The sequence below is a fragment of the Gracilinanus agilis genome, chromosome 4 (genome assembly GCF_016433145.1).
Source record: "Gracilinanus agilis isolate LMUSP501 chromosome 4, AgileGrace, whole genome shotgun sequence".
In the NCBI taxonomy this organism is placed as follows: domain Eukaryota; kingdom Metazoa; phylum Chordata; class Mammalia; order Didelphimorphia; family Didelphidae; genus Gracilinanus; species Gracilinanus agilis.
This window is the reverse complement of record NC_058133.1, coordinates 169,884,752-169,908,240: the sequence shown is the minus strand read 5'-3', so window position 1 is coordinate 169,908,240 and position 23,489 is coordinate 169,884,752. Positions and strand designations below refer to the sequence as shown.

At 40.7% G+C, this 23,489-nt stretch overlaps 1 protein-coding gene across 1 annotated transcript; it reads right to left on the bottom strand.

Annotated features, from left to right (window-relative positions):
• Positions 1-7,546: 7,546 nt before the first annotated feature.
• LOC123245720 (protein S100-A2-like) lies at positions 7,547-11,989 on the bottom strand. Its single transcript, XM_044674719.1, has 3 exons — positions 11,963-11,989; positions 10,356-10,504; positions 7,547-7,761 (listed from the first exon to the last, which is right to left on the bottom strand). Exons 2-3 carry the CDS (start codon positions 10,494-10,496, stop codon positions 7,609-7,611), a joined length of 294 nt encoding a protein of 97 aa, XP_044530654.1. The 5' UTR covers positions 10,497-10,504; positions 11,963-11,989; the 3' UTR covers positions 7,547-7,608.
• Positions 11,990-23,489: the final 11,500 nt, after the last annotated feature.

Here is a 23,489-nt window from a genome sequence, read left to right as displayed (position 1 = left end):
ATAAAATGTGGGTATTATCTTTCAAAAACTAAACTATAAATAAAACTGAGTTGATGAGAAATAAGAATCAAAGGGCTTGGGGGCAGCTGGGTAGCTCAGTGGATAGAGAGCCAGGCCTAGAGACCAGAGGTCCTAGGTTCAAATGTGACCTCAGACACTTCCCAGCTATTTGACCCTGGGCAAGTCACTTAATCCCCATTGCCTACCCTTACCACTCTTCTGTCTTGGAGCCAATACACAATACTGACTCCAAGAGGAGGGTATGGGGTTTAAAAAAAAAAAAAAAAAAAAAAAGAATCAAAGGGCTTACTAGTTTGCTGAATAGTTGACAACTTTATGATCCTAAAAATTTTATATATTGAATAAGATTTGCTTTATGAAAAAATTATTCTCTTTGATTTCTTATATGCACAGAATGACAACTTCAGAAATCCATTTCCTTTCCCATTGATTAGGGGAAGTATAGAAAGAGAAGGTTTACTGAAAGCCAAGAGGTTGTGGTTTATCCTTGATTTTTTAAAAGGACCATTGGTATCACAGGATGATGTCTTGATTTGGAAATGAATTGGATTTAAGTAAGGCAGAGTTGCACAAAGTCATCAGTTTCATCCTCTCTTCCAGAGTCCTCCAAGTTCAATGGCAAGACAAAAGTCAAGACAATCGGTGATGGCCTAAAATTCTGTAGATGATCTTTGACATCTTTGATGTCTGACTAAGCTCTCATCAGTCCACAGTGCCTGCTTCAACTGCCTTCATGGCTGTTGGAACAAATTATTCTCATCTGACCATTCTCCCTGGGATAAGTCTTCACATGCTTGGGATAGACATCCACCTAACTCACCAAGAGTTTGAGGTCTGTCAGTTGTCATCAGCCTGGTTTAGCCTGTTTGTCTACATGGTTTTCCTGGGGTGTGGCTGCAGCACATGCTACAGCTTCTTGGAACTACCAGTGAGAGTTAGGTGAAAGGTAGACACCAAAGATGAATGAACAACCCTGAAAAAAGCTTGGTAAGCCCTCACACCAGAGGTGATAGTCCTCTCTGAACATCTCACAAATCCCCAAGCCAAGAGATTCTTCTTGGAGTTACCCTCTGTTCTCTACAGATAAAAGAGGTAGCCTTCTCTTCTTACAACAGCCCCAATCCCACAAAATACACAGAAAACCACTTTCTTCCCTCTACTCTTGGGAAGATAGAAGGCTTAAGTTTGAGAAAGAAAGTTGGTGGTGGAAGAAAGATATGGAATGAATGAATAGAATTGGAATAAAAAGTCACTATCCTAAATAATCTTCCTCTTCCAGCCAGAGGACTAAAGAAGGTTTTCTAATCTTCCATCTCTAAGAAACTCATTCTCCTCTCAATCTCTGAGTTAAGTAGTAAATACAACCAATTTAATGCTGAGTCAATCTAATTCAATCGAACAACCATGTATTAATCGCTTACTACGTGTGACTAAAAGGCCCATATTCTCTGACCCAGAAATTCCACCACTAGGTCATTGATTTTAAAAAAGTCACCAGGTACACTAAAATATTTATAGCAATACTTTTTGTGGTAACAAAGAATTGGAAACAAGTATACGCCTTTTGATTGGGGAAATAGCTAAACAAATTATGGTATTTGAATAGAATGGAGCATTACAATGCTGTAAGAAATGATGAATATAATGACTACAAGTAAAAATGGAAAGATCTACATGACTTGCTGCTGAGTGAACTAAGCAGAGTCAAGAAAACAATATTCATGGTGACAGAAACAATGCCAATGGAAAGAACCACCCCCCAAAAAATCCAAAGGGAGCACTGCAAAATTATATAAAACAAGCACAGCTCAAAATTGAAATATGGGGGCAGCTAGGTGGCTCAGTGAATAAAGAAACAGGTCTGGAGACAAGAAGTCCTAGGTTCCAATCTGATGTGACCCTGGGCAAGTCATTTAATCCCCATTGCCTAGCCCTTACCACTCTTCTGCCTTGGAACCAATACTTAGGATTGATTCTAAAACAGAAAGTAAGGTCCCCAATTGATAAATGGGCAAGGGGCATGAACATGCAATTTTCTGATAAAGAAATCAAAACTATCAATAAGCACATGAAAAAGTATTCCAAATCTTTTATAATTAGAGAAATGCAAATAGAAACAACTCTGAGGTATCATTTCACACCTAGCAGATTGGTTAACATGACAGCAAAGGAAAGTAATAAATGTTGGAGAGATTGTGGCAAAATAGGGACATTAATGCATTGCTGGTGGAGTTGTGAACTGATCCAACCATTCTGGATGGTAATTTGGAACTATGCTCAAAGGACTTTAAAAGACTGCCTGCCCTTTGATACAGCCATACCACTGCTGGGTTCATACCCCAAAGAGATCATAAGGAAAAAGACTTGTACAAAAATATTCATAATATTGAATAAATTGTGGTATCTGTTAGTGATGGAATACTATTGTGCTCAAAGGAATAATGAACTAGAGGAATTCCATGTGAACTCCAGAAATTGATGCAGAGCAAAAGGAGCAGAACCAAGAGAACGTTGTACACAGAGATGGATACACTGTGGTACAATCGAATGTAATGGACTTCTCTACTAGCAGCAATGCAATGATCCGGGACAACTCTGAGGGACTTATGAGAAAGAACGCTATTTTAATTTTGCTAACCACATATAATAACAAATTTCCACACAAGTTTTCATAAATTATATCCCTTATCTCCCTCCCTCCCTTCCTTTCCCTTCCTGGTGCTGGCAGGTGATTCTATCTGGGTTATACATGTATTATCATGCAAAACATATTTGCATATAGTTCATTTTTGTAAGTGAATAATCTTATCAAAGCAAAACCCCAAAGCATAAATCCAAATTAACAAGTGGAAAATCAGCTGCTTTCATCTGCCTTCTGACTCTGACATTTCTTTCCCTGGAAGTGGAGAGCACTCTTTGGCATAAATCCCTCAAAATTGTCCTGGTACAGGAAACTTTAGATAAGGCAAATCCCTTTTAGACTCACAGATTATAACTTACAGAGCAGTTATCAGTCTTGGAAAATTATCTAGAGGCTTGAAGATGTTAAGTGACTTGCCCCAGGCCACACGATTGGTATGTGTCAAGAGAAGAACTGGCTCTAAGGTCATTTCTCTATCTACTACACTGACTTATACAATCTAGGACAATTTAAAAAATAAGACAGAAGGTAAGGGTTAAGGAAAGAGAGAGAGAGAGAAAGAGAGAGAGAGAGAGAGAGAGAGAGAGAGAGAGAGAGAGAGAGAGAGAGAGAGAGAGAGAGAGAATGATAAGGCCTCCTGGTAGAGGTAAGAGGTCTAGGAATATGGTACATCAAACTTATTTTCAGACTTTTCTTGATGCATTGATCAGTTTTGCTGATACTTTCCTATTCTTTTTTTGTTTGGGATTCTAAGAATTTCATTTGTTATATGGGAAAAATTCCTCTGGGGAAGGATAGTAGGGGAAATTGTGGCGACATTTTTAAAAAACATAAAATTTATTTTTAAATAAATAACTTAAAATTTATTTTTAAAATATTATTTTATACTGTTATTATATGTCAGATGTTATGCAAGGCAGAGGGGGCTATAAGAACAAAAACGGGGAACTCAACAAAAATAATGATTTCTTCAGNGGGAAGGATAGTAGGGGAAATTGTGGCAACATTTTTAAAAAACATAAAATTTATTTTTAAATAAATAACTTAAAATTTATTTTTAAAATATTATTTTATACTGTTATTATATGTCAGATGTTATGCAAGGCAGAGGGGGCTATAAGAACAAAAACGGGGAACTCAACAAAAATAATGATTTCTTCAGCCTTTTAATCTAATGACTAAGATGGATATGATATAGAGGTTGGGAGAGGCCCACATTCAGAGCTAACATCTAATCTCTCCACTTGACTCTCTCCATTCTACTATGAAGAAATAGCAGGTACACAGAAAAGTAAGTACCAAGTAATTTTCAAGGAGAGGGAGTGAATACTAAAAACCAGGAGAAAGTAGGCTCTTGTAGAAGGTGATACTTGGATAGAAGAACCAGAAGCCTTAAACCACCTCCTTTTTGAAGGAAGATGCGCAAACCCGTGATGTCATTGATGCAGGGACCTCTTTTTTAATTTTACTAACCTCCATCCCACACGCACCCTAATAGAACCTGGGAATAGGAGACTGGGCTTTGAAAGAAAGAAAGAAAGAAGAAGAAGAAGAAGAAGAAGAAGAAGAAGAAGAAGAAGAAGAAGAAATTACTCTATTTCTAGATGTGGCCCATTAAAGAGAGGTCAACTAAAGATCTGCTACTTCTCAGTAACAATGAGCCAAATCTACAGGGGAAAAAGTTAATGGTAGATTTATGAAAATGAAGCAGAGGGAAGGTGAAAGAGGAATTGCAAAAAAGAGAATAATCCATTCTTAATCTGCTTCAAGGCAAAGGAATAAACTAAAATTACTTCTTGGTTTACCCCAAAGGCTATTTATGCCTCAGTACCATAATTATAAACTCCAGACCTCTTTCTCTTGACACTATCTCAGGTAGGGAGACTCCTCCCATCTTCTCCCCCACATACTTAGACCTCTCCTTTCCCAATTCCTCTTCTCTGTGCCTACAGACATTTCTCCTCCCCAATACCTCTCAGCATTTTTCTGCCACCCACACACTGCCAGGCTTCTCCCCAGCATTCTACCCCATGTTCATCCCTGACACCTCTACTTCCTCTCACACGTCTCTCTAAATATCCCCTACTATCTCCCTTTCACCGGACAACTTACACATATTCTATCAAATAAGGTCTATTTCTTATGACAACCTCCCTTTCTTGAGCTGGTAATCCCCACCCCTGTCTTGTCTTGAGCCCAAGACAGTTCATGAAAATAGATATGGCCATGGAGAACCTCTTTCCTCCAGCAAAACCCAAGAATCACCACATTCTTCATTGTCCCAACCTAGAAGAAGACTGAGACTATCCATACACCTTTCTCCCCTTGACACTACGTACCACCACATTTTAAAATAACATTTCATAGCTATTTGCTTATTCCCCTCCAGTGGGCCAGAGCTTCCCAAAGATACCAGCTTCTTCCCACTTAAGTTTAGGTTCATAGAGTTAGAAGGAACTTCCAGTGCCACTGAGAGGCCCTTGTTTCACAGATGATGACACAAATCCAGAGATCTTAAGGGATTTTCTAAAGGTCACACAAGTAGAAATCCTCTGATCCCAAAATTAGTGGTGACCTTTCCACTGTGTCCTATTGTCTCCTTTCTGCTCTCTCCTTTCCTTAGAACCCCCATCCTAAGAGCTCTTCCTCACCCACATCTCTAACACTAAAACTGAGAGGTGGAGATGGGGAGGGGGTTGTGTGTCAAGTGAAAGATGATATAACTAAGGAAAGAAAGGTTCAATCTTCAAAAATATCAATTCATTGAGCAATGCATGGTAATTGTCTAATGTAAAAAAATTAATCAAATAAGACCAATTCATTAAAAGGAAACAATACAACAGGTGATCTGATTTGTAATTAGAGGAAAAATTAGGGACTTTCCAAGTTGGGAGGGGAAGAATAAACAGGTATAGTCCCTGAACTTAGAAAAAAGAGATGTCCCACTCCCTTCAAGTGTCTGTAAAGAATCAAAGGAAAATGGAAATAATAGCTGATTGATCAGCATGGGGCCAGTTTTCAGATAAGGCATGTGAATTGCTTGAGATGTACATGAGAAACTCTTTGTTAACTCCTTGGTTAAAGGTCTCTAAACAGCAGGTACTGAAGGTCCAGTTCAAGCAATGCAATAAGGTTTTCTACCAATTCCTACAATGAAATAAACTTTTCTCACAAGACAGAATTTGAATTAGACCCAGAATTGAATAGAAAGGGAAATAAGGTAGTGCTAGAATTGAGTTACTAGATGGACTCAGTGAGGTTCATTCAGTCCCCACAATTAGCCATTTGCTGTCCAAATCTCCTCAAATTGCTCAATTTTTGTCAAAAATCTAAATCAAAAGTCACCTCACTCAATCAATATTAAGTGCCTACTGACCCTGCAAGAACCTAAAGCCACATGAGGCCTACATGAGTGAGCATGACCTAAAGGAGTTCTTGTTGATCTTTGTTGTGTCATAGACCCTCTGGGAGTCTGCAGTAGTTTATGCCTCCTTAGAAGATTATTTTTTTAATTCATTAAATAAATGATATTATTACAAAGGAAATCAATTTCATTGAAATAAAACTAATTTTTTCTATCTAAGCTTTTGGACACATTGAAACCTATCCATTGGCCCTTTGGGGAGTCCATGGATAGAAAGAAGGTTAAGAATTCTTGGTCTAGTGCAGCTAGGTAGCTCAGTGGATTGAGAGTCAGGCCTAGAGATGGGAGGTCTTGGGTTCAAATCCGGCCTCAGCCACTTCCCAGCTGTGTGACCCTGGGCAAGTCACTTGACCCCCATTGCCCACCCTTACCACTCTTCCACCTATGAGACAATACACCGAAGTACAAGGGTTTAAAAAAAAAAAGAATTCTTGGTCTAGAGGCTGACAAAAATACCCACTTCTTTAGCCTTTTCATCCATCTTGATAACTAAGAGGAATTCTGAGGAGGCCTATAAAGGTTGGGAGAGAAACCCACACTCAAAACTAACCTCTAACCCTTATATCTGCTTAAATCACTGCTGATTGGGGTCCAAAAGAAGCCCAGGAACATTTCTGGGGCTGTAAAGGGGGAAACAATTTTTACCAAATACCCAGAAGGCATTGGAGAAACTAGGCTAGGGGCAATTAGTGTGATTAAATGTTAAAGATACAGAGTGGGTGGAGGCAGCCTCTCCACTGTACAGGAACAGTCTCTGGAGATTGACCTTAGGAAAAATTCAGAAAGGATAGAGTCCCCAGATACTTTCCTATGTGCCTAAGGTCTAAAAGAAATGAAGTAGAAGGGCAGTCTTAGCTCTTCTGAATTTAGTGATTTGGTTTGGGGGAAGGAAGATGAATTTAGGAGACCTCCAAAGAGGATACAAGAGATCCCCAAGGGTCAGACCCAGTTCTTAGCCTGATTCTGCAAGGCAAGTAGAAACCTGAACTTTCCCCAAGAAACATGGCTTCTCTTCACTAAGAGAATCAACGATGAAGAGAAAGGAATTAGGCAAGAGGCAGGGCATGATATATATATATGGGAGCCACCGCTGCTCTCTTCCTTTGTCCCCAGTCTTCCCTTTTGCCTAAATCCCTTTTCAGTTATTCTATACGCACATTACCCTCAGAATGAAATGGAATGGGGAGCATGGGCAAAGTCATTGTGAGGATATACCGAGTAGAGATTCATGAGAGTGGATTCCAGACCAAAGGACAGTCTAGGTCTAGAACTGGGAGTTGAGGCTAGTTGGTCTGTCCAAGGGAACTTGGCTGAGTCAAAGGGACCTGGGGCAATGTTGGTTCAGGGGTTAGGGATGGCAGGGCTCAGTCAGCATCGTTCTAGAGAATGTCACCTTGTAGCCATAACTCTATCTTCAAAGAAACCTTTATTGAATATAAAACAATGCATTGAGCCTAGGGCAGATTGATGCCATGGGAAACAGAATAGGGCAGGGAAGTAGGAAAGGGGTGGTCATATTATTTCAGGTGCGGTCAGGGTGATCCTTGAAAAAGTCATTGAATGACATGCTGACGAGAGCCAGGAAGACAGCATACTCCTGGAAGTCCACTTCCTGGTCACCATCCTCATCCAAGCTCTTCATCAACTTCTTCAGGCCCTCTTCATTCATCTCTCCCTGAAATGTAGAGGCAATTTGGTCATGCCTGGGAGAACACAGACCAACATCATAGTGCAATATAAGAAAACATTGGATTAGGAGTCAGAAGCCCTGGGTTCACATTGGCTACTTTCTACCTCTGTGTCTTTAGTTGGGAACGTCATCTCATAGAGTCTGTTCTCTCATCTGTAAAATGTTGGTTGGATCAGTTAAGCTTTAAAATCCTTTCCAGCTCTACATGACCTGATCCTATGACTTTTGTGACTTCCCCTAGGCTCCACTACTCAGTTTATTTTTTTATTTTTTGTTTTTGTTTTTTTTTTTTAATTTTTTTTAAACCCTTAACTTCTGTGCATTGGCTCCTAGGTGGAAGAGTGGTAAGGGTGGGCAATGGGGGGTCAAGTGACTTGCCCAGGGTCACACAGCTGGGAAGTGTCTGAGGCCGGATTTGAACCTAGGACCTCCCCGCCTCTAGGCCTGGCTCTCAATCCACTGAGATACCCAGCTTTACCTGCCTATTTCTGTTTCCTCTTTATAAGAAAGGTTGGTTTGGCATTTCAAGTCATTCACCATTTGGCCCCAACATACACTCCAGCTTCATTAGATATTATTTCCCTTCCCAAAATCCATAGTCCAGCCATAGTGACCTTCCTGCTGTTTCGCTCTTACCCACATCAATTTCACTGCCTTTATTTTGGCTTTCCCTCCCGTCATCCCCATCCATCAACCCTAGAATCCAAATCTTCAGGACTTAGCTCAGACACCATCCTCTAGATAAAGCCTTTCCTGATTCCCCTGAGCCTCTAGTAACCTCTCTTCTAACACTACCCTATATTAATTTTGCATATGCTTGGTCACAGAGAAAGGAGATGAAGAGTTGGAATGGACCAGAGACATCATCTGGTCCATTCCAACTTACACATGAGGAAATTAGGGCCCAGAGAGATGGAGTAACTTGCCCAAGGTCACACTAATACTAAATGGCAGAGCTGGGATTTGAATTCAGGGCCCTGACACTTCAGGGCATCAAGGTAACACAGTGTATAGAGCACCCAGTCTGGAGTCAGGAAGACCTGAGTTTATATCTAGCCTCAGAAACTTACTGGTTGTGTGACCCTGGAAAAGTCACTTAACACCGTTCACCTCAGTTTCTTCATTGTAAAATGAGCTAAGAAAGGAAATGGCAAATCACTCTAGTATCTTTACCCAGAAAATCCCAAATGGAATCACAAAAAGTCAGACACAACTGAACCACAACAAATCAAGAGTCTCCAAATCTAACATTCTTCCCCCAGTTCTACCCTGTTTATAGTTGTGTATATTGTCTTCTCCAATAGAATGTAAGTTCCTTGAGGTCAAGGGACTTGCTTTTTTTTCCCTTTGTATCCTCAGCACCTAGCATAGTACCCCAAAGGAAGTATTTGATTACAGTATTAAATGCCTTTTCATTGATTCATTGACTGATTGATCTCCTTATAGTCTACCTGCTCTGGTCAAAATAAAAGCAAGAGCATGAGAAAAAAAAATCCCATTCAGTAAATCCTCTATTGCTGAAAGCAGATTCTTAGTCTCTGACTGACTTCTGTCCCCACCAGGGCAGCCTCCTACCTGTCTCTGGTAGCTCTCTTACATCTCCTCCTCCTCCCACAATCAGTCATTGTGAGCTCAAGAAATGAAGGCACACTTTAATTTGCCTAAGGACCAAAATGAATGAGGCAGGTAAGTCTGCTGAGTGAGGGGTGGTCAGAAAACAACCTCGTCATGTATTTTATGGCCAAAAGTGATTTGGGGGTTTTCTATCATTTTGTATCATTTGTGCCACCAGCAGGAATAAAAGAGGATTATTTTGTCTGTTGATGGCAGGTAGGTAGTACAGTGATTAGAGTAATGGGCCTAGAGTCAAGAACACTCCTCATTCTGAGTTCATGTCTGACTTCAGACATGTATTAGTTATTTGACCCTGAACAAGTCACTTCACTCTGCCTCAGTTTCTTCATCTACAAAATGAGCTGGAGATGGAAATGGCAAAACCCTCTAGCATCTTTGCCAACAAAACCCCAAATGGGGTCACGAAAAGTCAGACAGAACAGCAAAATGTTGTCTGTTGGCCCTCTCTGAATTCCTAGAATTCCTTCCTTGCTTGCTTCTAGTGTATACATCTTCTTCCTTCCACTTCCACTACCAGCTTAGGTGCCACCTCCTCCACGTAGCTTTCCCTAATTCCCTACCCCCAAATGAAAGTGATGACATTTTCAAACTTGAAAGAATTTCCCACTCTCCCTGGACTCATCATACTTATCTGTGCACGTGTTGCATTTCTCCTTTTATTATAAACTTGAAAGAGCATTTCATCTTGAGAGAGATGAAATGGTTTCTTCATCCCATTAATTAGCACAACATCCTCTCTCAAGTAAGAACTTAAATGAATGAACTGAATTAATAAATAATTGAGTAGAATTAGTTTAGGCTCTTAAATTCATCATTCCTCCTCTGTATCTCCTACCCCATCACACTCCTTTCCCCTTAGATATATCCCAAGGGGGAGAAAGGAGAGGGAAAGTCTGAGTACAAATTGACTGCCAGAGCTCCAAACCTAAAGGCAAGTTACTCACTCCGGTAAAGCTGGGGAGCTCACTCTTTAACAATTCCTTCATCTCGTTCTTGCTCAGCTTGTATTTGTCCCCTTCCTTTTTTGAGTATTTGTGGAAGGTGTTGACTATCACAGCCAGAGCTTTCTCCAAAGGACTACTCATCTTGGAACCTGGAGAAATGGAGATAAGAGATTAGGAGGTCCTCAAGGCAGAAAGGGTGCCCTCCACAGGCTCCTTATGAACCTTTTTAACCCATCCAAATTGTTGTTGTTGTCCAGTTGTGTTTGGCTCTTTATGATACCATTTAAAGTTTTTTGACAAAGATACTGTAATGGTTTGCCATTTCCTTCTCCACCTCACTTTACAGATAAAGAAACTGAGGCAAACAGAGTTAAGTGATTTGCCATGGGACACACAACTACTAAGTGTCTCAGGACAGATTAGAATTCAAGATGAGTCTTCCTGATTCCAGAGCAATATGGTGCCACCTTCCTGTGCTATATTGTACTATTCGTTGGTCTTCACATTCACAACCACAATTCATCCAGTGCCCAATCTTATCAACTTTCATTCATGATTATAGGAGCCATCTCTCTCTTCCCTATCAGATGGGGGCTTCCCCAAAGCAGGGACTTCATCAGACTGTGAGCTCCCTCCATGACCTTTTTTTCTCTTGGATTCCTTCCCATATAAGATGTACTCAAGAAGCAAAATTTCCCACTTTAAAAAGAAGCTTTCCTACTGGAGTGGGATTAGAATTGAACCAGGTGCCTTGGGACAGAAAAAAATCCTTGAGGTCATCTCATTCAAGTCCTGGGCTCTAAACAGACCCAAACCAATCCAGGCAGGTTGGATCTAAAGGTAGGTAGGCAAAGGAGTCTGGTGCTAGGGGCAGAGAGACACTCTGTGGCCTAGTCCAGCCAGTTCTACTTGTAATGCGTGGGAGGGATCAGTAGGGAAGAAAAACTGGGACCCCACTCTCCCTCTCCTGTTATTTGCCAGGGCCTAACTTCATCCCTACACATAGGACTTTGCACTACTCCCTCTCACCACCACCACCCTTGTGTAAAGGCCAAAATTATTCCAATCACTTTCTTTAGAGTTCATGAGGATTCAGGATTCATTTATTTTAAGCTTCCTCCAGATAGTGCCATAATAGTCACACCTTCAACCCAGCTGAGAAGATCACCCTTATTTCTCTCTGGCTCCCCAGCATTCCCAATGTCGCCCAGGCTGAGATCTTTAGAGAGAGAGTTAGAAGCCTCCACCACTTGGGAAACCTTCCTTCCCATAATGGAGAGCTGATATTCCAGGAGCTCCTGGCCCCATGTTTCAGGGTCTTCGATATATCAGACAAAGATCTCTTGTTCTTCAATAGAAACTAGATAGAAGTCAGCCCTTGATGGGCTCCTCAAAGAGTCCCTATCTCCTTCTACCTGAGTCCTAGTCTGAGAGACTTCATGGAGGGCCCCAGACTGAGAGACCCCACAAAAGGGGTCCAAAGAAGAGAGAGACCAAAGAAGTAAGATAAAATTATTTTTTTAAAAAGCTAAATGGAATAAGAGGACTCGAGTCCTTTCTTTATTCAGTCCCCTTCCCTCTCAAACTCCCAGCAGCAAAGGACTTACCAGGTTAGGCAGCAGGAAGGATTTCAGATAGGAGTGAGAAGAGAACAGGGTTGAGATCTTGACAATTTATATAGGAGCCCTGCTGGTCCCCACTTGGCATTTCAGGGGAAGCCAACCTGTCCTAACCTGATCCTTCCAGCAGCCTGGCACCCAGCCACCCATCCACCCATTCCTCTCCTCCCTTCTTTATTTAGAGTTCTTGGAGAAGCTGCCAGGGAAAGTTGGAGATAAAGGCTGGCTAAGGACAAGGAGATCCCCAAGAAGCAAGTGAACACTCCTAGAGGCCCAAAAGGGAGCCTCCCCTGCCCCATCTGAAATTTTTTTTCCCCAGAAAACAAGCATCCTATCCAGGTATTCTGGCTTTCTACCTAAGAATGGTCCTCACTTGCTGGGAAAAAGTGGTGAATAAATCAGTGGATAAACACTAAAAAAAAAAAAAAATCTCTTTACTGTCTGACTAAGAATAGATATTACTAAGTATGGTTCCAAGGAAAAAAAAAAAAAAAAAAACAGTAAGGGCTAGGCAATTGGAATTAAGTGGCTTATCAAGAGTCAGACAACAAGGCAGTATTCGAGGACAAATTTGAACCCAGGACCTCCCCTCTCCAGGCCTAGTTCTCTATCCACTAAGCTGCCCCCAAAAAGTACTTATTAAATTCTTACTATATATAATTACTATAGGCAATGAAGAGACTAAGCTATCACTCTTTGCAGATGATATTGTGTTCTACTTAAAAAATCTTAGAGAATCAACTTAAAAACTAGTAGAAATAATGAACAAATTTAGCAAAGTTGCAGGATACAAAATAAATGCACATAAATCATCAGCATTTCTATATATTTCCAACACATCACAGCAGCAAGAAGTAGAAAGAGAAACACCATTTAAAATCACCCTAGACAATATAAAATACATGGGAATCTATCTACCAAAACAAACACAGCAATTATACGAACACAATTACAAAACACTTTCCAAACAATTAAAACTAGATCTAAACAATTGGAAAAACATTGATTGCTCATGGGTAGGACAATCAAACATAATAAAAATGACCATTCTACCCAAATTAATTTATCTATTTAGCGCCATACCTATCAAACTACCAAGAAACTTTTTTACAGAATTAGAAAAAACTATAACAAATTTCATTTGGAAGAACAAAAGATCAAGAATATCAAGGGAAATAATGAAAAAAAACATGAAGGAATGTAGCCTAGCAGAACCAGATATTAAACTATACTATAAAGCAGTGGCCATCAAAACAATATGGTACTGTCTAAGAGACAGAAGGGAGGATCAGTGGAATAGGCTTGGGGTAAGCAAGACAATCTATGATAAACCCAAAGAGCCCAACTTTTGGGACAAAAATCCACTATTTGACAAAAACTGCTGGGAAAATTGGAAAACAATATGGGAGAGATTATGTTTAGATCAACATCTCACACCCTACACCAAGATAAATTCAGAGTGAGTGAATGACTTGAATATAAAGAAGAAAACTATAAGAGAATTAGGCAAACACATAATAGTATTTTTGTTAGATCTCTGGGAAAGGAAAGATTTTAAAACCAAGCAAGAGTTAGAAAAAATTACAAAATGTAAAATAAATAATTTCGATTACATTAAATTTAAAAAGGTTTTGTACAGACAAAAACAATGCAACTAAAATCAGAAGGGAAACAGCAAACTGGGAAAAAATCTTTATGATTAAAAAACTCTGACAAAGGTCTAATTACTCAAATATTCAAGGAGCTAAATCAATTGTACAAAAAATCAAGCCATTCTCCAATCAATAAATGGGCAAGGGATATGAGTAGACAACTTTTAGATAAAGAAATAAAAACTATCAATAAGCATGTGAAAAAGTGTTCTAAATCTCTTATAATTAGAGAAATGCAAATCAAAACAACTCTGAGGTACCATTTCACACCTAGCAGATTGACTAACATGACTACAAAAGAAAGTAATAAATGTTGGGGGGATTGTGGCAAAATAGGGACATTAATGCATTGCTGCATCATGAACTGATCCAACCATTCTGGATGGCAATTTGGAACTATGCTCAGAGAGCTAAAAGATTACCTGTCCTTTGATCCAGCCATACCATTGCTGGGTTTGTACTCCAAAGAGATTATAGGGAAAAAGACTTGTACAAAAATATTTATAGCCTCACTCTTTGTGGTGGCAAAAAACTGGAAAATGAGGGTATGTCCTTCAATTGGGGAATGGCTGAACAAATTGTGGTATATGCTGGTGATGGAATACTATTGTGCTCAAAGGAATAATAAACTGGAGGAATTCCATGTGAACTGGAAAGACCTCCAGGAATTGATGCAGTGAAAGGAGCAGAGCCAGAAGAACAGAGACTGATACACTGTGGTAAAATCGAATGTAATGGACTTCTGTACTAGCAGCAATGCAATGACCCAAGACAATTCTGAGGGATGTATGAAAAAGAACTCTACCCACATTCAGAGGACGAACTGCAGGAGTAGAAACACGGGAAAAAAAACAACTGCTTGAACACATGGGTTGATGTGGACACAATTTGGGATGCACTCTTAATGACCACCCTAGAACAATTATCAATAATATGGAAATAGGTCTTGATCGATGATACATGAAGAAACCAGTGGAAATTTGCATTGGTTGTGGGGGGTAGGGGGGAGCAAGAACCCGAATCATGTAACCATGAAAAAAAATTTTCTAAAAAAATAAACAAGTGATTGATTAAAAAAGGGAGGGGTGGAGAATCAGACAACAAGGCAGTATTTGAGGACAAATTTGAACCCAGGACCTCCCCTCTCCAGGCCTAGTTCTCTATCCATTAAGCCACCTAGCTGCCCCCAAAAAGTACTTATTAAATTCTTACTATATGTTCAAGGCACTGTAACTCCTCAAGGGGACCCTAGGGTTTATTTCATATATAATCTATGTGAGACATATATTGTCCCCAATCCTTAATATGTCCCAGAACTTCAGTCCTAAGAGACTGATTCCCTACTGGCTCTCAGGTAAAGTCAAAACTCACTACTTTGGCATTCAAAGCCTTCTATGAACTGGCATCACCATATCTTTTTTTCAGAAGTTTTACTTCACACTATTCCTTTCCACATCTTCCAGCCAAACTGTATACCAGACAGAGCAAAAAACAATGGAATTGGGGCAGCTAAGTAGCATAGTGGATAGAGTGCCAGGCCTAGTTGGGAGGACCCAGATCCAAATGTGACCCCAGACTATTTCCTACTGTGTGACCCTGGGCAAGTCACTTAACTCCAATTGCTTAGTCCTTGTACTCTTCTGCCTTAGAAATGATACTAAGATAGAAGGTAAAGGGGAAGGAAGGAAGGAAGGAAGGAAGGAAGGAAGGAAGGAAGGAAAAAGGCAGTGGAATTATCAGTGCCTCTAGACACTAAACTTATAAGTCATGCAGCCTAGGAACTGAATTGGAGTGAGCTGCTTGAGACCCAGCTGCTCTCCCACTCCCTCTCCCATATCTCAGACCCCTTCACAGCCCAACAAGAAACAAAAGTACAAAATACATTAATCCACAGGCTACTACCACAAGCATAAGTTCAATTCCACTCTGAGGGAGTCTCCTTGCCAAAACCTTAATCAACTGCCATCATCCCCACCCTGTGCTCTGCTTTCTCCCTAGTGAGATAATCCCGATTTCAGGGTGGTTTAGTTCCCATAAATATACACAAATACAGTCCTCCTGAACAATAAATAGGCATAATGACAAAGGTAGACACACATGGACAAATATTTCTAAGGTTCCTTCCTGATCCAGAATTCTAGGATCCCATAAGTTGGGAAGCAGCATCAGAGTCTAAAATGGGATGTCCTCGGGAGTTTTTCTCACCCCTAACCCAAAAGGGCAGAGTATGGTTATCTCGAATTTTCCTTCAGACCAGTTTGCTCTCCCCACCTCTCTCCAATCCCTGACCCCCATCTCTCTCCCCATTACTCCCAAAGGTTTATTGCCCTCATTAGACCACACGACCTCCTTTTTAACAAGGCTGGGGCTAGGACAGAGTGAGCCTAACCAACCTTCCCATGACTCAGCCCATGGCCAGTGGGCAAAGGGGTCTGAAGGCTCGAGTCTCAGGTTTTCATGCTTTTTATTCTAAACCCCTCAGTGCAAGGTTTTTCTATTGTCTCTGCCTAAAAAGTAGAGCAGAATCCAGCCTCAGGAATTAGGGTCGGATTACTGGGGGAAAGAGCGGACTTTCTTCCTTCTTCTCTCCTTTTCCAGCTATTCTCTGCAGCCTCGGTGCCCTCGTTATGCCGGTGCCCTCTTTCTGCCTACCACCATCCCCCTTAGGTCGGGTCCCACCCTTTCTGTCCCTTGCCCAACTCTCCTCCCCCTTCCCTCCACGCCACCCTCCTTTTTCCCGAAGTCAAATTTCTCCCACCCCCTTCCTCCCCACCCCTCACCCCCCCATCCTGGGTGACTCACCCAGTGGTTTCCAGGACCAAATGCCCTAGTTATGACTCAGTGGGCACCGCCCTCCACCCCGAGGCCAGGGGCAGCAGAGTTACCAGATCAGCAGGCAGCCACGGGGGTAGAAAGCAGAAAGGACTGGAATCCCCAAATGAGGCACCCTTAGAGAAACTTACAAAGGGACGGACCCCAAGTCGGGCAGGGGGGAGACTTGTGCCTCTAGGCTGAGAGATTTCTGGGAGAGATCTCAGAATGGGAAGACCCAACCAAAGAGTATTCCCCCTTGCCCAGACTGACAACCTCTCAGAGATCCAAAGCTTATTAAAGCCAGGCTGTAATAGCTGGACTAAAATGTGTGGCTCAGTATGGTCAGAGTGGAGACCCAAATGGCAGCAGGGATGGCCCTACGGAAAATCTTTGGTATTCCCTAAATCCTCTTTCTTCACTCTTTTTTCTTATTTCTTTGATGGCCCTTTCCTCTATGGACTTACAAAATTTAAGGGTAGCAGTGGAATGGTGTGTCAGCTAAGGGGCAGGGGTTGGGGGGAGAGGGAAAGAACATGAAACATGTAACTATGGGAAAATATTCAAAATTAAAATTAAAAAATAAAAATAAAAGGTTAAAGAGAATCTTGTCAAATAAATGGGAAATCGGAGGAAGGTCAGAAAAGGAGAAACTATTCAATCAAGATCCTGTCAGTTGCCAATTAAAAACAGGAATCATCTGATTCCATATTCATCCAGATTCTCCCCCTCCTAGGTAGCTCAAAATTTCCAGTCAATTATCTTCTCTACTACATCTGCCACTCCCATAAACTTCTCTGTTTTTGTCAAGAGGATCCGTCACCCAGTTTCAGAACTTTGGAACCATCCTAGCTCTAGGACCTAGGGGGTGAATAGGTGGTTCAGTGGATAGGGTAATGGACCTGGAGTCAGGAAGACCCCAGTTCAAATACAGCCTCAGACACCTACTAGTTATGTGAGGTGAGTCATTTAACCTCTTTCGGCCTCCATCTCCAGATCTGTAAAATGGGATTAATAAGAGCACATTAGAGTTCTTACAAGAATAAGATAATATTTGTGAAGTACTCTGCAAACCTTAAAGTGATCTAGAAAAACTAATTATTCCTCTATAGAACTGATCACTGTCTCAGGGAGGGGAAAGAGGAGGAAGGGACAAAATTTGGAACTCAAAATGTTAGAAAATGAATGCTAAAAATCATTTTTACATGTAATTACTAGAGCTAAAATATAAAATTTCTCTTTCTATCTCTGTCTCTATGGTAAAGTTAAAAAATAAAGTAAACAAAGTTAAAAGTTAAAGCTAAAAAGCTTTTTTTAAGTTAAAAAAATAAAAGGAAGGCTAATTATTAGATATCAATTTTCACTACATAACATCTGTCCTCTTCTCTCCATTCACACAGCCTCCACCTTAGTTTAAGCCCTCCATCACTTCTCTTAAACTACTACAATAATCTATCTCCTCTCCAAATTAATCCTCCACGTGGTGGCCAGCATAATCTTACTAAAGTTCAATTCAGTGTCACTCACTGAATTGCCCCCCAAAGCCTTCAGTGGTCCCCTTTACCTCTAGGATAAACCATAAACTCCTTTAGGTTGGCATCTGACTCCCCTTAATCACCTCTCCTTACCTTTCCAGATTTCTTTCATACTATTCCAGTACTTTCTGGCCAAATTAGACTATTTCCTTCTTCCTGTCCTCAGTGTCTCTGCTCATTACATTTGGGGTTTTTTGGTTTTGTTTTTTAATTTTCAAAGATATTTTCCTAATTACATGAAATAACAATTTTCAACATACATTTTCCGAAATAAGATCCAAATTGTCTCCCTCCCTCCTCTCCCTTGGAGATGGTAAACAATTTGATCTATACATGTATTACCATGCAAAACATACTTCCATATTGGTGATCATTGTAAGAGAATACTCAAATAAAAACAAACCCCCCCAAATAAACTAATGTGAAAAATGTTATCCTCTGATCTGCATTTGACTCCCAACAGTACTTTCTCAGAGACAGATTTGCTCATTATATTTGTATGAGTCATTCTCCCTGGCTAGAATGTATAAGTACTCCCTCCCCTTCTCTGTCGCACAGAATCCTGGTCTTCCATCTCAGATCCTTAGCTCAGGTGCCTTTCTCTTTCCTGATTCCCCAGTTGCAGTACTCACTCCCTTCTCAATTTTCCTTGCAATAGGAAAACAAGCTTTAAAAACTCCACTGAGGCTTTGGGGACAGGCTGTATTTATTTGTAGATATGTTATACCACACCCTTTCCCACCTCCACCCCAAAATGAAAGCTTCGTAAGCATTTTGGCCTTTGTGTTCCTAAAACCTAGCAGAGTATAGGCCAGGCATTTAGAAAATGTTGAATTTTAATTTCCACTATTCTTTGTGCTGTTTTCAGGCTCTCTTTCTCTCAAAACTCACTTTTTTTTTTTTTAAACCCTTGTACTTCGGTGTATTGTCTCATAGGTGGAAGATTGGTAAGGGTGGGCAATGGGGGTCAAGTGACCTGCCCAGGGTCACACAGCTGGGAAGTGGCTGAGGCCGGGTTTGAACCTAGGACCTCCTGTCTCTAGGCCTGGCTCTCACTCCACTGAGCTACCCAGCTGCCCTAAAACCTACTTTTTTTTTTAATCTTTCTTCTTTCTTCTTCTTCTTTTTTTTTTTTTTTTTGAGCCCTTACCTTCTTTCAGCATCTGTATTGATTATTGGTTCCAAGACAGAAGAGCAGTTAAGGGCCAGGTCAGTGGAGGTAAGTGGCTTGCTCAGAGTTATCAGCTGGGAAGTATCTAAAACCAGATTTGAACCCAGAATCTCTTATCTCCAGGTTTGGCTATCTACCTTATCTTTAGCTCCCTATCTATCTACAACAAGATTATCTATCTACAAGGTAAGTTACTTTGCTGTCCCTTTTTTATCTTTCAATGTTTTATTTTTTTTCCAATTACATATGAAAACAATTTTTAACATTAATTTTCTCTGAATTCTCTCCCTTTCTCCCTCCCCTCTCCCCTTCCTAACCCTGTAAGCAATTTATTATAGGCATTTACTATCATGCAAAACATATTTCCATAATGGTCATGTAGAAGAAGACATATTTTTTAAAAAAGGAAGAAAATAAAGTGGAAAATAGTATGCTGCCATCTGCACTTCCATGAGTTCTTTCTCTAAAGTGGGAATAAGATTTTTCATCAAAAGTCTTTTAGAATTATCTTGGATCCTTGTATTGTTGAGAATAGCTGATCATCATACAGTATTGCTTTTACTGTGTACAATATTCTCCTGGTTCAGCTCACTTCACTTTGCATCAATTCGTGTAAGTTTTTCCAAGTTTTTCTGAGTGCATACTGTTTATCCTTTCTTATCACACAATAGTATTCCATTATGATCATAAAACACTTTGTTCAGTCATTCCCAAACCTACACTTGGAGGAAAATAAAAAGCTCTAATACACTTATTCACTCTCAGGTATGATTAAGACAGCTCAAGGTATTGTTTCTCTAAGTAATACTTTTACTAGGAAGAAATACATAAAAGGAATGACTCTCTAAAGGTGGATTTTCAGCTTTTAGGCAGAAGGTGTGGAAATGCGGGAAGAAGACTTTTTTAGGGCTTAGATTCCCATATAGCTGCCTAGTCATAATGCAGAAAAGAAACTAAAATGTGTAGAGATGAATAACAGAGAACAAGTATAGGCAACAGGGGAATAACTGTAGGAAACAGCCAAGTTCCCTCTGGGAACTGATTAAGTAGAGCAAACCCCACTGGCAGGGAAGGAAATGGAGCAGAGGATAGAATAGAGAAATGGAAATCGAGATAGAACTCATATGAAAAAGACCTGGAGATTTTAAAGGAATGAAGTCATAGTTTGAGTTAAAAGTATGCTACAACAGTCAAAAAAAGGTAAAGGAATCTTAGATGGCCCTAGCAAAAGGAAGGGTCATGTAGGAAGAAGTGGCAGTCCCCCATACTCTGAGATGCTTTTCCATTCTGAGCAGTACATTTAAAAAGGGGCTTTGATTGACAAGTTCTGGAGCATCCGAAGGAGGATAGCCAGGATGATGACAGGCTTAGAGAACATGCAGTGTATATGAGGGTCCAATGAAGGAACTGGGGGTGATTGGTCTGTAAAAGATAAGCTTTAGCAGGAACATTAGAACTAACTTCAAGAATCTGAAAAGCTGCGGGAGAAGTATTAGACTTGTTTTGCTTTGCCCCACAGCAAAGAACTAAAAAAGATTCACAGATTCACAGAAGTTGTAGAGATGCAGATTTCATCTCCTTGTCAAGAAAAGCTTCCTAACAGTCAGAGCTCAGGACTGGAAGCCTTCAAAGAAAAGCTGGACAAGCACTTGTCAGGAATAATATGTGGAGGTTTCTGCTCAAATACAGACTGAGCAAGGTGATCTCTGGGTCCATTCTTAAGATGAGATTCTATGAGACAAAGAGAGAGAAAGAAAGAGAAGCAGAGACAGAGACAAAAAGGAAAGAGATGGGGACAGCTGGGTAGCTCAGTGGATTGAGAGTCAGGCCTAGAGATGGGAGGTCCTAGGTTCAAATCCAGCCTCAGACACTTCCCAGCTGTGTGACCCTGGGCAAGTCACTTGACCCCCATTGCCCACCCTTACCACTCTTCCACCTAGGAGCCAATACACAGAAGTTAAAGGCTTGAAAAAAAAAAAGGACAGAGATGGCGTTACAATAGGCAGAGGCAGAGATTATGATACCATGGAGACAGAGATAGAAAAAGAGAAAGATATAGGTACAATGGAGACAGATAGTGACAGACAGAGATGATGATGCTATAGAGACAGAGACAGAAAAGGAGGCAGGTGATGGTACAATGGAGAAAGAAAGAGAAAAAGAGATAGAAATAATGGTGCCATATGGTGCCATAAAGTTAGAGGCAAAAAAAAAGACAGATTATGACGAGAGAGAGAGAGAGAGAGAGAGAGAGAGAAGCATGATGATACAAAAGAGACAAAGAGACAGAGAGAATGTTACCATAAAGTTAGAGACAGAAAAAAAGACAGGTGATGACTCAACAGAGACAGAGGCAGAGACAAAAAAAAAAAAAGGAAACACTAGAGACAAAAAGACAGAAAGAATGGTGCCATAAAGTTAGAGACAGACAAAAAGACAGATGATGACTCAACAGAGAGAGAGAGACAAAGAGAGACAGAAAAGGAAACAGACGATGGTACAATAGAGCAGAAAGAGTGGTGTCATAAAGTTAGAGACAGAAAAAAAGACAGGTGATGACTTGACAGAAACAGAGAAAGAGACAAAGAGAGATACAAAAAAAGAAAACAGATGATGGTACAATAGAGACAAAAAGATAGAAAGAATGATACCATAGAGACAGAGATAGAAAAAAGACAGAAATGATTGCACAAAAGAGACAGACACAAAGAGACAGCTAGTGATTGCACAAGAGATAAAGACAAAGAAAAAGAAATAGTGATGGTCCAGTAAAGAAAGAGATGGTGGCACAGTAGAGAAAGAGATGGCATCCTGAGGGGAGGGGACAAGAAACAGTGTGGAATAGTGAAAAGGAAAATAGGAGCAGAGAAACAAGAAAGTACAGATTCAAATTTTAAAAACAGACACAAGAGACAGAGACCCAAACCTAGACCCACTGAAACAAGTAGAGAGAAAGAGGACAAGAGCTATCAGTGAAGGGAAATTGGCAAAGAAAGAGAAAGATTCAGAAAGTGAATGAGGGACAGATGCTGACAAAGGAGAAACTGAGGCTCAGGAGGCAGGACAGGGAGGTACCCATCTCCTAACCAAGAAATCCCCATTCCTGCAACAAATGCAGAGAAACCAAATGCCCCTTTAGCATTATCTGGTATGCTGTGGTTCTGTGAGAACTACTAAGAGAAACCAGAAAGTGGAAAGGCCCAACATTTGCCCCAGGGCAATGAGTAAGGAGCCCTTTTACAGGGCCTCTAAAACTAGTCTTAGCCTTAACATAGAAACACACTGTTCCCAGGTCCCTGCCAAAGATCTCGAGCTTGAGTAGGATTTTTCTCCAGCTGTGGCCTGCCCTCTCGTGGTAAGAAGGAGCCAAAGAAGTCTTGCTTGGGAAAATGAGACATCTCTTTGCCCGACTTGTTCCATCCCTCTCCTCCCCTTTATTCCTCCCCCATCTACCTCGCCCTTCCAGTCCCAGTGATTCATTGAGGAAAGCTAGTAAGCTGATTCATCTCTAATTAGGGGCTACCTCTTCTCACACACACACACACACATCCTTGCCCATATAAGGCACTTCCTAGTGTCCTAACTGAGAAGTTACATGATCACTTCTAAAGGTCCCTTCTGCCTCTAAAATCTGTGATCCTACGGAAAGCCTAAACAGGATTCAGAATAGCCTTCCTAAATGGCCATCCCAAGGATATTGGCCAGTGTGGCACAAAGGACTAGAAGCATTCACCCCAGGCCTGGGAAATTTCTGTAATGTGTAATCCTTTGCAAGCAATAGATGGAAGTTTGCAATATACAACAACCCAAAGGATGAAATCATCCTTAAATACTGTTTAGAGAGAAGTAGCTGAGTGATATAGTAAGTAGTTAGAGCATCAGAACTGGAGGCAGAAAGACTTGAGTTTATCCAAGATTTCTGATACTTACTAGTTGTGTGATCCTGGGCAAGTCACTTAACCATTTGCCCTCAGTTTCTTCATCTGTAAAATCTACCACTTGGGGGCAGCTGGGGAGCTCAGTGGATTGAGAGCCAAGCCTAGAGACAGGAGGTCCTGGGTTCAAATCTAGCCTCAGATACTTCCCAGCTGGGTGACCCTGGGCAAGTCACTTAACCTCCATTGCCTAAACCATGCCACTCTTCTGACTTGGAAACAATATATAGTATTGATTCTAAGGCAGAAAGTAAGGGTGTGTGTATATATATCACTTAACCCTGTTTGCCTCAGTTTCTTCATCTATAAAATGTGCTATCCCTTATAACCCTGTTTGTCTCAGTTTCCTCATCTGTAAAATGTACCACTTAATCCTGTTTGCCTCAGTTTCTTTATCTGTAAACTGTACCA